The sequence below is a fragment of the Lycium ferocissimum genome, unplaced genomic scaffold (genome assembly GCF_029784015.1).
Source record: "Lycium ferocissimum isolate CSIRO_LF1 unplaced genomic scaffold, AGI_CSIRO_Lferr_CH_V1 ctg2235, whole genome shotgun sequence".
NCBI lineage: Eukaryota > Viridiplantae > Streptophyta > Magnoliopsida > Solanales > Solanaceae > Lycium > Lycium ferocissimum.
This window is the reverse complement of record NW_026720282.1, coordinates 124,176-136,569: the sequence shown is the minus strand read 5'-3', so window position 1 is coordinate 136,569 and position 12,394 is coordinate 124,176. Positions and strand designations below refer to the sequence as shown.

Here is a 12,394-nt window from a genome sequence, read left to right as displayed (position 1 = left end):
CAAATTGTCCGTGCAATGAGAAAAAGAAAGTGGAAGAAAGAATACTCTGAACAAGGATTGGTTTAAATATCTTTTATTATATATAATTTTACAAGGTATATAATTTTACAAGGCATAATGAATGTGATAGAAAAATTAAGAATTTAGGGTTGGGTAAATTTGGAAGTAGAGTTGGGATGTTTCTCTTCGTTGTCTTTGCGGAGCATGGATTCATTATATTTTCCTTTTTTTATTTTCCATTCCAATCATATTTCTTTTCCATTTAAGTTTTGATTTATGAGAAAATTAAGAAGTTTCCTTTTTCCATCCAAAATTTATGTTTCTGTAATCTTAAACAATCACGGTAATTGTATCCCTTTAACAAATGATGATGAGCCTTCTTTTCTAATCAACTCTAATGTGACTCATCACAATAATAACAATTTGAAATTCCCCTATTATGAACAATTTGTTATTTTACCTTAATATATTTTAAATTATATAGACCAATAAATATATACTTACCTTTTTCCTCTTTTATTGTTTTTTCCCGTCATTTTTCAATTAGCTTATCAAATAACCTTTTATAATGGTATTAATATTAGTTATGAACGACATTTAATTAAGAATAAGAGGTAAGAGAATAAATGTTAGACAAAAAATCTACGATTATGATAAAAAAAAAAAAATTAAATATTGAGATATGAGAGGACTTATGTTACCATTAAGGGTTGTGTTGGAATGAATCGCTTGTGCGAGGCGATCGGAAATTCAAGACCACGGTGAAACTAAAAACAAAAACATAGGAGAACTTATGTTACTATGTTAACTTCTTGACAATTTGGCAAGAACTCTGTTCGTATAAACCTACAAAAATATGAGCAATGTTTTTTATTTAGATTTGCTTTTCTATTATATATTTTTATATGTAACTTTATTATACATTTGATTTATAATTTCTTTTATTTGAATGTTTCACATTATATATCTGTTTTTTTTTTTTCTAAAAAAGGTTGATCTTATAAATTTTATCTTTTCTATATTGACTAAATTAAAAAATATATATGTCTAACCGCGCGAAGCGCGGTCAAGTTAACTAGTTTATTACTAGCCACAGACTTCACGAATGATTCAAAATATACCTAATCACATACATTGAAACGTTCTCCTCCTCAAGGAGAGTTCACCCTTTTTTTTTTTTTTCACCGTAGCAGGTATAAATAACGAAATCAATATACCATAATGAATAGGAGGGATAACACCTTGATTTCCAGTAAGCCACCGGTTATACTGTCAAGTTCTCAGAGACGGTCGTATTAATATAAACTAATTTCAATAGAAAATTAGAGACTCGTGATGATAACGTATTATAAAATAATAAAGCAAGAAGAAAAATATTGTAGAGAAGCGAGTTCTTTATTCTCTCTTGAGGGATGTAATACAATGAAGGAACATCTCTATTTATAGTAGAAAATTGATTTGATCCCAAAGTTACTAACCTTAATTTCTCTCTTAAATATAGACATCTATAATAAATGATATTTATCTATAACATGATAGACATTCATAATAAATAATATTTATCTATAACAATTATCACATTATTCATTATTCTCAAATTCATGATTATCTTAATTCTTTTTTGTTTCCTCGATGTATATCTCATTTCAACTTTCAGACTATAGATTTTTTTTTTTTTTCCTTCCCTCGAATGATTGGTGAGTTAATTGACTCATTCTTTCTTCCCTTTGTTTTTATATTCTCGGAGCCCATAGTAGTGACAAGACCTTGACATTGACAAGGTCTCGCAAACAAGACCTTGACATCGTTGTATTTTTTTTTTCTTTCAAATAGGAAAATACAAATGAATTAGGACGGAATTCTAACAATTTCAAACAATTCTGATATCTTCAATGTTTGGTTATTGACTTCTTTTGCCAGTCTTGCTCGTTCACTACGATACCGAAAAAGTAAAGGACGCAATTTGACCTTTGGGAACCTTCGAGGGACTAACAAGTGCTACTAATAATTACTAAGAAATGATGAATGATTTGGTGTTGGATATATATTCGTTTCCAAATTAAATCAAGATTTTCTTTCTAAGCTTGTTAGCTGCAATCATAACCAGATCATGTTTATTTAGAATATAAGTTATACAATAATTTTAAGCCTTTTCTTTTGCTAAATTGAATACTAGAAGTTGTTGAATCATCTTATGTTATGTACTACCATTTGAATTATGATACTTTAATCAGTAAACCGGTCTTGAAGGAATATTGAATGAGTATTTTAATTACTTTCTTGCTAAGTTATTTTATCTTTGGGATCGAGATACCATTATGAATAATATGAGATTTGCCAATATTATCGAAGAGTAGATCAAATTTATGAAGGATTATTATATTTGTTCTATGAGAAATAGAGAAGAATATCAAAAACTTCTTTGATCCTTCTTTTTCTGCATATTCAGTGGTAGATTATCAGAAAATTACATAATTATCTAATTATTCTCTTGATAAGATATTCAATTTTTTAACATCAACCTACAAAGAATTTTTTTCAGAATCCGGTTACTTGAGGTTGAGACAAACTAAAAAGGACAAATTATACTAATTTAAGTAGTCGGTCAAATACAAGACATAATCACTTATATTTTGTGATAAATGTTTTAAGTTTTTTTTTTTTTCACAAAAAAAGTTTTCCTTGTTTATAAGATGAACTAGTTACATGGGGCCTGTGCTAATCCCTGGCCCTAACTTTAAATATAAAATCAATACTAATTTTTTTTAATATTTATTAAGTTTTAATTTCACTCATAATATTTCATGTAACAAAGTTTATGTTAGTTAAAAATGTGGTGATTTTAGCTTACTTGTAGACGAAACTAAGGGAAAAACTATATTTGTTAATTGACCTCAAGAATCAATTTAGTTCTTTATATATAGTTTATGCTTAAAAATATTAATTCTAAGTTAAAATTTCTTTATAGTACTTTTTGTATTTTTAGTAGCTTAATTTTAATTTAAAATATTATGTTGATCTAATTCATTTAGCTTTAAAATTTAGTCAAATTGACTCCGGAAAAATGAAAAGTGCCACATAAATTTAAACGGAAGCAAGAGTAATTAGTAAGATCTAATAAATGCTCAAGTTGAAAACGATAATGTGACTCCATAATTACCTAAATCTTACTAATATATAATGACAAATGATGTAAAGGGTAATCTAATAATTCTTTCGGTTTATATGATCTTGTATTTTTAGCTTGGGCACACCCATTAAGACATAACTTATATCCCTAGAAAGTAAGAAGCATTTCACTAAATGACCTTGATTAAATAGTATCCAATTAATATGATTTTTTGGTTATATAATAATTCACTTATCTAAATAATGATAAATTGGTAAATAAACTGTTAATACCTTCTCAATTATATTAAAAAAAATATTTATTCGAACTAAATATAAGAGCTATAATATGAATAGAAAAAATAAAGGGCAAGAAAAGATTCACAAAATATTACTACAATTCAATAAATATACCAATTACATAGGCCCACGTAGAAATGGACTTGAGGAAAAAAAATGAGACCAAAAATAAAAATAGGCAATAAAAAGACAAAGCAAAACCAAGTGTAACAACACTATAGGATCAAAATTTTTGTAAGAACTACAAAAAGTTCTCATTCTCCCTTATATATTAGTAAAATACTATTCTCTCTATTTTAATTTATGTGTCTGCTTTCGTTTTTAGTCTATCTAAAAAAATGTCACTTCTATATTGAGTAATTCTCTAACTCTAGCATTTCACATGACACGAGAATTTAAGCATATTATACATATTTTTAGTCTATTCGAAAGAGTTCCTTACTTCTTTTATTTTTTGTGCCCAATCACAACATATGAAATGAAACAGAAGAAGTAATTCGTTAAAAAGTTATATACATTGTTAGTGTAAGAAAATTTCATACTATTATGTCATTTTTACCTTTTTTTTATATATATATATATATATATATATTTTAACATTACAAATTTCACATTCAAAGAATTCTTACCTGTATATAATTTTTAAATAACCTACAACAATGACAACTTACCCGGTGTATTTTCTAAATAATAAAAAAATATTTATACTAACATTATATATATATTAAACGACTTAAAAGTCGATAACAATTTGTAGTAAATATTAATTTCTTGTGCCACGATTTAGAAATAGAAAAAAAAAACATTAAAGGTTGAAACAAGAACAAAAAGGGCAGAATTCCAAATTTGCACGATTTAGCCATTAAGGCAAGTCAAACAATGACAAAACTTTAGTAAATTATTGATTGGAAAAATCAACAGAACAAGTGGCTATATATATGTCATTATTCATTACTCTCCCCTTTGTATTTGCTCTCTTCAACAAAGGTGGTCCTTTCTTGTCATTGTCAAAAATCCCAGGTTATTTTTCTTTGCCCTTACATTTATGGCTGTTGATTTTCTTATCTATAATTGGTTCTGTGTACATTTGCCAAGATTACTGTTTTTTTTTCTTCATTTAATTAGATTTTTGTTCAAGATTTGTGGGTTTTACTTGTGAAGGTATTAGGGAATGAGATGGAAAAAAAAATGGAGTCTTGTTTTTTATTTTTATTTGTTGTTATGGGATAAAAAGTGATTCTGAGAATTGGGTTTTTTGTTCTTTGAGATTGTATGAACTGGGGTGGCTGGATTGTTGGTGTTGATAGAATAAAGATGAAATCTTTAATTATTAGTTGTAATTTTAAAAGGGATAAGATAAAAGATGCTCATGTTATTCTTTGAATTTGTTAGTATACAAAGTTTTGAGCTTTTGGGTATTTTCTTTTCCTAATTTAGCTGGCAAATAGTTGTAATTGGTGGAAGTAGGAAAAGGAAAAAAAAATAAGAAGAAGTTGATGTTCCTTTCAGCTTTCTTTTTCTTCCTAAATATTGAAAGCTGGTTATATTTTGTAAGGAATGAAATTACCCGAGTAGTGTGGGATCCATTTAGAGGGTTCTCAAATAGATGACCGCAACGAATTTGGGACTGGGTATGTTGTTGAACGAATTTGGGACTGGGAAGGGGAGCTTGGAGCAACGGTTAAGTTTTCTCCGTGTGACCTATAGGTCACGGATTCAAGCTGTGGTAGCAGCCACTAATGCTTGCATTAGGTTAGACTGTCTACATCGCACCCGTTTGAGGTGCGGCCCTTCCCCGGACCCTGCTAACGCGGGATGATTTGTGCACCGGGCTGCCCTTTAGCGAATTTGGGATTGAGGCATAGCTGATTGATTGATTGACGATGATAAATCTTGGTTAAATGAGTAGCTGATTTGTTGAACTGCATTATGATTCAATAGATTTTCACTTTGTTTTGCTACAAATTATTGCAGAATTCACCTGATAATATGGCATCAGAAAAGATTGGAATTGCTAAGGATGTAACTGAAGTAAGTTGATTACCTGTTGTATCTGGTTCCTTTCGTGGTATTGCTTTTCTTCAGAATTCGTATTGTACCGCTTAGATTTGTATTAATTTGCGGCTGTGGTCTACAGTTGATTGGTAATACTCCTTTGGTGTACCTGAATAATGTTACGGATGGGTGTGTTGCACGTGTTGCTGCCAAGCTGGAAAGCATGGAGCCATGCTCTAGTGTTAAGGATAGGTAAAATTTCACTTTGCTTGTGGATATTCCTTCACAAGATTTATATGTTACATTCCATGTTTTACAAGAATCACCCGTGAATCTTTTGGAGGCATGTATTTATTAAGGATGACTGTGTTTTGCTTATCTGTTATTTCTACTGCCAGGATTGGTTATAGTATGATTACCGATGCTGAGGAGAAAGGCCTAATCAAACCCGGCGAGGTTAGTTATCCTTGTTTCCAGAAATGATTTTGCAATGCTTGCTTCTTACTACCTTGTTTAGCAATCGAATCTGACTTTGTATTTTCATTCTTTGTGAAGAGTGTCCTCATCGAACCTACAAGTGGTAACACCGGTGTAGGTTTGGCATTTATGGCTGCTGCTAAAGGCTACAAGCTCATCATTACGATGCCTTCTTCAATGAGTCTGGAGAGAAGAATTATTCTGCGTGCTTTCGGTGCTGAGTTGGTGCTTACCGATCCAGCAAAGGGGATGAAAGGTGCTATATCAAAGGCTGAAGAGATAAAGGCCAAAACACCCAACTCCTATATTCTTCAGCAATTTGAAAACCCTGCAAACCCAAAGGTATCTCTTCTTCTCTAGCTAAGTTTACTTTCTCTGATAAGGCAATGGCTGAAGAAAATATTACCGTAATATAGATACACTATGAAACCACTGGTCCTGAGATCTGGAAAGGCTCGAACGGGAAAGTAGATGCTTTTGTCTCTGGAATTGGAACAGGAGGCACAATCACAGGTTCAGGCAAGTATTTAAGAGAGCAGAACCCTAACATAAAGGTAAGCTTGTTTAAGAATTGGGCTAATGACTTGTAGCATGAAACATTTGATTCGGTTTTGATTAGTAATTGAATTCTGTCTATATGCTGAATTTCCAATTGGTATTGTCATGACTTATAAAATTGATACGTTTTTTCTTTTTGTAATTGGATGATAGCTGTATGGTGTGGAACCAGTTGAAAGTGCTATTCTTTCTGGAGGAAAGCCTGGTGAGCTTTTTTTCTTTTTTCCAACCATTATGGTTTGTCCCTTTTTCTACTTTGTGCAGATTTCTAGAGAACTCAAGTTGGTAGGAGGAAGAACCTTATAAATAACGTATCTCTGTCTTTCTTGATCAGTTATTGGGCCTTACACTACTATCTTAATTTACCGCAATTAACATTATTTCTGGTTTTCAACACCTTGAGCCATATCTAACTAACATTCTTATGAAGTGGTATAAAGCCACCGGAAGTTTTGGTGGTATAACTATTTGGCCGAATGAGCAGCAGTACTGGTGCTACTTCTTCTTTTAGAACCTAAGGACATTTAGTTTTGCAATAGTATTTGTTGGAGTAGCTAATGCTACATTTCACACAAAACCCAGATTCTGGTATAACTGAAATATTGACTTTTAAATGGAAATCTCGAAGAAAATGAGCTGGTGGGGTTTGTAAAAGTAATTCGGAGAAGTAGACAGTCTGGACGCTGAAATTCCCACTATTCATCTTAGTATAGGAATTTCATGCATGTATTGGTTGATCTTTGTGCTCCTTTCCCTCTCCGACAGTGTTACTTGTTACAGGTTTAGGATTTATTTGGCCTTCTTGGTTGCTGATTAGCATAACTTGGCATCTTAGTAATCTCTTTGCTTGTATGATATATTGGTAAGGAAGAAGATTTTATTTGTTAAAACTTTCTGGAGAGCTGCGACAGCCTTACATATGGTGGAGGTCAATATTTAAGTCTTGTCCAGAGGTCCATGTACTGGTTTTAAATAATAACCTTCTCCTAGTCCCAGGAAGCTTATTAACCCTTCCTATGCCTATTGCAAAACTAAAAGAAAAAGAGCTATATCGTAAATGTTTCAGGACTTTATTTTCACCCTTTAACTAAACTCTTAAACTTAATTTGGACTGAAGATTACAGGCGACACCAATACCAAAAATGGAATTAACACTAATACCTAAAGTTAGTTTGGAAAAGCAGAAAGGTAAAAGAAATTGCTTGGCTTGTTTTTTACCAATCTATTTTCGCTATATTTCACACACTGTGTTGTTCATAGCTTCTTTATTCTTTATTCTTGTATTTTCTCAAACCCGTTTGTAAAACGTTTTTCTTGGGCCGAGGGTCTATTGGAAACAACCTCTCTATCCCAGAAAGGTAGGGGTAAGGTCTGCATACACTCCACCCTCCCCAGACCCCTCTTGTGGGATTACACTGGGTATGTTGTTGTTGTTGTTGTTCACACACTGTTGTTTTACCGGAGTGAAACTTTAGCATGCATAAACAGTAAAAACCTATATACAGAGAACATTTTCGCATCATTTTTAGGTTTATATTTTCTTTCCAAAAATTAGAGCATGAGCAATATACAGTAGACTCTTATGCCAAAGGACAACTGACATATACTCTCCCCCAAACCAAACGGGAAAAAAAATAGAACAGAGAAGTCATTGTGACCAACTGACCATGTTTAAAGTTCTGCTGGGTTAACAATTTAAGATGTCATTGTTATATTATTCAATTTGACATATAACTGCCTTTGATACATTAGGTCCGCATAAGATTCAGGGAATTGGTGCTGGTTTCGTTCCTGGTGTTTTGGAAGTTAATCTCATTGATGAAGTAGTTCAAGTAAGATATTTACTTTCCAAAAAATGCTTTCTACAACGTTATTGAACTATGTGAAATCTCAGTTTTTGTTCCATCTTATTGATCTTGATCTTGGTAGGCATGTGATAGAATTTATTCATTATGATAAAATCAGGTTTCAAGTGAAGATTCCATAGAAATGGCTAAGCTTCTGGCATTGAAGGAAGGATTGCTTGTAAGTTCGACTGCTTTAACTGTGCTCCCCCCTCCCCCCGGCTCCCAAAAAAAGGAAAAAGAAAAAAAAATACTCCCACGGGAAAAGAAAAAAAAAAGTGTGCAAGAACTATTAACATCATAATAGTAATGCTCCAGTTTTGCACACTCCTAGTAGCTTCCTACATGTTTGGATAATGAACATATGCATTTAACAGGTGGGAATATCATCCGGTGCTGCTGCTGCTGCGGCAATTGAAGTTGCTAAGCGCCCTGAAAATGCTGGGAAGCTCATTGTTGTAAGTATCAATCACTTTTTATGAAATGCTAGATAACTCATGATCAGCCGAAGCTGATAAGCTATGTTATGCAAAAAAATGAAATATCGTATGGGACCAAAGCAATGAACAAAAGATGCATCAGTATCTTACTCGTGGAATTTAGTGATTTGTAGGCATCTAAGTGATTGACATGGTGAAATGTTTTGCTCCTGTTCACCTTGTATAGGTAGGAAGCGCTTATTTAATATTTGTCGTCCAAAAAACCTTGTTTTCTGCATAAATGTCAAAGAGTAGCTCTTGTTTTCGGCATTAACACTAAACAGGTGGCCCAATATGGTGAAACAAATTGACCTCTATTCAGTTTTGTGCTTCTTCTGTTCCTCAGTTCCTCTCTTTCAAATACATCTGACTTTTTTGGTTGTGTGGGGGTTACACACTTGATATGTAAGTGTGGAAGGTCTGAAATTTGACAATCTGCGTACATCCCACCCTCCCCAAGCCCAGACCCCATTTATGGGATAACACTGGGCATGTTGTTTAGGGTAAGTTGCTTCATTGGCAATGCTTGGGACCAAAAAGATGCAATAATTTGATTGTCATTAGGCTATAAAGCTCAAGACTTATGTGCCTACTGCAACTGCTGAATACACTCCTCTATTGTTGTCTGCCTACTTCTAAAATAAGCCTACTAAAATGAGTAGATTTATTTATGCTCTCAAGCCAAGTGTTACCTCAATCCTCATTTTGATTGTTTTTCAAATAGATTTTCATCTTGTCCAGCAAAACAACCTAATTTTGCAATTTGTTCAATGTACTACTTTATCGATCCATCTTTTTCCTTTTTTTCAGGCTGTACTTTGTCGATTTATCTTGTGCTTCCTGCCATTAGTGTTCTATTGTTCTAGTAGCATATCTAATTTGAAAATTTTGGGCACACAATAATCTTTCCTTGCTTGAATTATACAAGTATCAAATTGACGTATTGTCTCCACGTGGAAAGTATTTTCACCAATCTTAGTCATTTGCATGATAGAACGACATTCTCAATAGCAGTGAGGGTTTGTTTTGCTTCTACTTACAGCTAATTGAAACTGGCATGCAGGTTATTTTCCCAAGCTTTGGGGAGCGATATCTTTCCTCTGTGCTCTTTGAATCTGTTAGACGGGAAGCAGAGAACATGACCGTGGAGCCTTGAACTTTTTGCCCTTCCATTACCAGATCATAGTCTCGAAGTGGGCTTTCCGATGAAAGCAGAATGTTCTTGTCTGAACTTTTCCTTTCCTGTTTTGCTGGAACTGCTAGAAAATAAGGCCTTTTTCTTTTCTTTAGTGGCCATGTTCTTTTTAAAGTAAGGAAAACCATTCAAGTATATGTTAGTGCTTCTGTAATTTTACTGTTTCTACAACACTTGTTGCCAGTGGATTTATTAAAGAAATTTCTAGAGCTGTTGCTTCTTGTTGCATATTTTTACTTGGTTTTACATTGACAACCATGTGCTTTTTCTGTCTAGGTAAATGACTTTTTTGTTTGTATCTTCTTTTAACCTTTTCGAATTCTCAGTTCTATTACTAGTTTTTCCTAACCTTCTGGTGTCTGTCTAAAAGATTTGAAGAAGAGCTTTAACCCAAATATCTTCAATTTTCTGCCAAGTTGTTTTTGAACCAAACTAAAAGCCTATAAAATTTACTCAAAAGTAGTTGGAAAAACTGTCTTTTGGTGTTTTAGTGAAAATAGTACTTCTCAGAAGAGAATGAGTTCTTTTTCGAAAACAAGTTTTTCACATTCTTCAGACAAATGTACCAGACACAAAATCCAGATAAAGAGGAATTTGTGCGGCAAGGTTAAAGTGTTTGTCGAGATTTTTTTTTTTTTTTTTAGCTCTAATTTTTTCCTCTAAAGGCTTGATCAAATCCTCAATTTTCTGAAGTAGCACTTTTGGCTTCCTAGAGCTTTAGCTAGTATAACTCATATAAATCGGGAAATGGAGTTAACATTATCATTAAAGAAAAAATAATTTCAACTTTCAGCAAAGTGAAAAAATTGTTGAAAATTATTACAGGAAAAAAGAAAAGGGAAAAAAAATTCACTAAAACACACAAAAAGAAAAGAGCCCCTTATCTTGATAAATCAACCAAAAAAATCTTGTACACCTTTACCAGCAAAAACTTTATCAGAAAGTTCAGCTAAAACAGCATTAAGAGTAAGCAAAACAACACTTGATCCAGCAATAACCCCAATCACAACACCAGTAGTACTCAACACTTTACCAAAAACTGGCCATTCAATTTCCCTTATCTCTTCAACCACTCCACTCCAAAAATCAGGTTCTTTTCCTTCTCTTTCTTTCATCAACTTCTTTATCTCTGACCCCACATCCGACAACGCCACGTCATCATCATCATCTCCGGTGATTTTGTTGTTTTCTGGTGGTGGGTTTTGGTCTGTTTCTGATGAGGTGTTGTTTTGGTTGGAATCTTGAATGGCTTTTGGGATAGTTAAGGTGTTGAGTTTCTTGAAAATGGTGGTTTTTTTTAGATGGATGGGTTTAATTGAGAAGGTGGTGGTGGTGGTGGTGGTGTTGTGGTGAAGTAATTTTGAAGAGGGAAGTGAGAGTGAGAAGGATAGTGGATGTGCTGCCATTGTTGGGGAGATATGAGCTTTGCTATTAGTGGGTGTTGAGAAAACTATTGGAGAGGATGAGTAAGTGGAGAAAGTTTATTTTGTGAGTTATACAATAAATTTTAGACCTGTGAGTCTTTGAAAGTTGACAATGTTGTGTCCCATTTATTTTTCTTGCAAATTAGACTAACAACATTTGTTTTCATTAGAATTAAGATATCTGCATTTAAATACACATCTAAATAATTAAGATGTTATGTCTAAATGTGGACAGTAAATGATTAAGACGGTTTGTTTTTCAATATCTGAACGTGTGTGAGTTATTTATTTAAATATAATAAGTATATACAATTCAAATAAAAAGTAACCAGATATTAGAAAATAAATATAAATATAAATCTAATAAAATAAAATTATTATTTGATAAAAAATGAAACAATTATGTTCGCTAGTAATGGTGGAGATGCTTTGTAGTGGTGATGGTTGTCATGGTGGACGTGGTTGGTGTTAAAGTGAGTGCCGCAATAGTGGTGATTGGTAGTGATGGTGGTGATTATGATTATGATGGTGGGGTTTATTGATGTTAGTAATTGATGGTGTTGGCGGTGGTGGCTAAACAATGTGTGGTGGTTGACGATGGTGTTGGTGGTAGCTGGCAGCAACGCTAGTTATGATGGTAGAGGTGGTTGGTAGTAAGGACTGACCACAATGGTTGTAGTGGTGGCGACGATGACTGTGGTGGCAACGATGATGGCTGTTTATATTATTATTATGAAAAAAGTGGTAGGTATGGTAGTGGCATGACAATAGTGGTTCCTTTATGATGGCGTGGATTTTGGGAGTGCTTGGTGGTTAACACTGATGGTGGTGTAGTAGTAGTGATAGCAGAGGTGGTTAGTTGTGGTGGAGTAGGGGTTAGCGGGGGCGGGGGGTGGAGAGTGGGTGGGTAGTGGGGTGGGAAGCGTATGGATGGTAGTGCTTGAAAGTGGTTGTGGTTGTGATCACAAATGTGGTTAGTGGTGGGGTTAGGGGTGAGGTTGGTGGGGGTGGGAT

At 33.4% G+C, this 12,394-nt stretch overlaps 2 protein-coding genes across 3 annotated transcripts; one reads left to right on the top strand and one right to left on the bottom strand.

Annotated features, from left to right (window-relative positions):
• Positions 1–4,327: 4,327 nt before the first annotated feature.
• LOC132043262 (cysteine synthase) lies at positions 4,328–10,184 on the top strand. Of its 2 annotated transcripts, none has more exons than XM_059433766.1 (11): positions 4,328–4,428; positions 5,383–5,439; positions 5,546–5,655; positions 5,802–5,859; positions 5,959–6,222; positions 6,297–6,434; positions 6,592–6,643; positions 8,191–8,270; positions 8,404–8,463; positions 8,660–8,740; positions 9,825–10,184. In XM_059433766.1, the coding sequence occupies exons 2-11, from the start codon at positions 5,398–5,400 to the stop codon at positions 9,915–9,917; spliced, it is 978 nt and encodes a 325-aa protein (XP_059289749.1). In that variant the 5' UTR covers positions 4,328–4,428; positions 5,383–5,397; the 3' UTR covers positions 9,918–10,184. The 2 variants fall into 2 exon arrangements, with proteins under 2 accessions (XP_059289749.1, XP_059289750.1); XM_059433767.1 differs by lacking the exon at positions 4,328–4,428 and adding an exon at positions 4,490–4,569.
• Positions 10,185–10,694: 510 nt separating this feature from the next.
• LOC132043263 (preprotein translocase subunit SECE1) lies at positions 10,695–11,472 on the bottom strand. Its single transcript, XM_059433768.1, has one exon. It carries the CDS (start codon positions 11,360–11,362, stop codon positions 10,850–10,852), a length of 513 nt encoding a protein of 170 aa, XP_059289751.1. The 5' UTR covers positions 11,363–11,472; the 3' UTR covers positions 10,695–10,849.
• Between the last annotated feature and the right edge of the window lie 922 nt (positions 11,473–12,394).

What these genes read in the sequence shown, in the direction of transcription:
- LOC132043262 (XM_059433766.1), top strand. Translation starts at nt 5,398, where the DNA reads ATGGCATCAGAAAAGATTGGAATTGCTAAGGATGTAACTGAA. An exon ending in GCCTAATCAAACCCGGCGAG is followed by an intron (nt 5,860 to 5,958) that starts GTTAGTTATCCT and finishes TTCTTTGTGAAG; the next exon opens with AGTGTCCTCATCGAACCTAC. An exon ending in AAAACCCTGCAAACCCAAAG is followed by an intron (nt 6,223 to 6,296) that starts GTATCTCTTCTT and finishes ACCGTAATATAG; the next exon opens with ATACACTATGAAACCACTGG.
- LOC132043263 (XM_059433768.1), bottom strand. Translation starts at nt 11,362, where the DNA reads ATGGCAGCACATCCACTATCCTTCTCACTCTCACTTCCCTCTTCAAAA.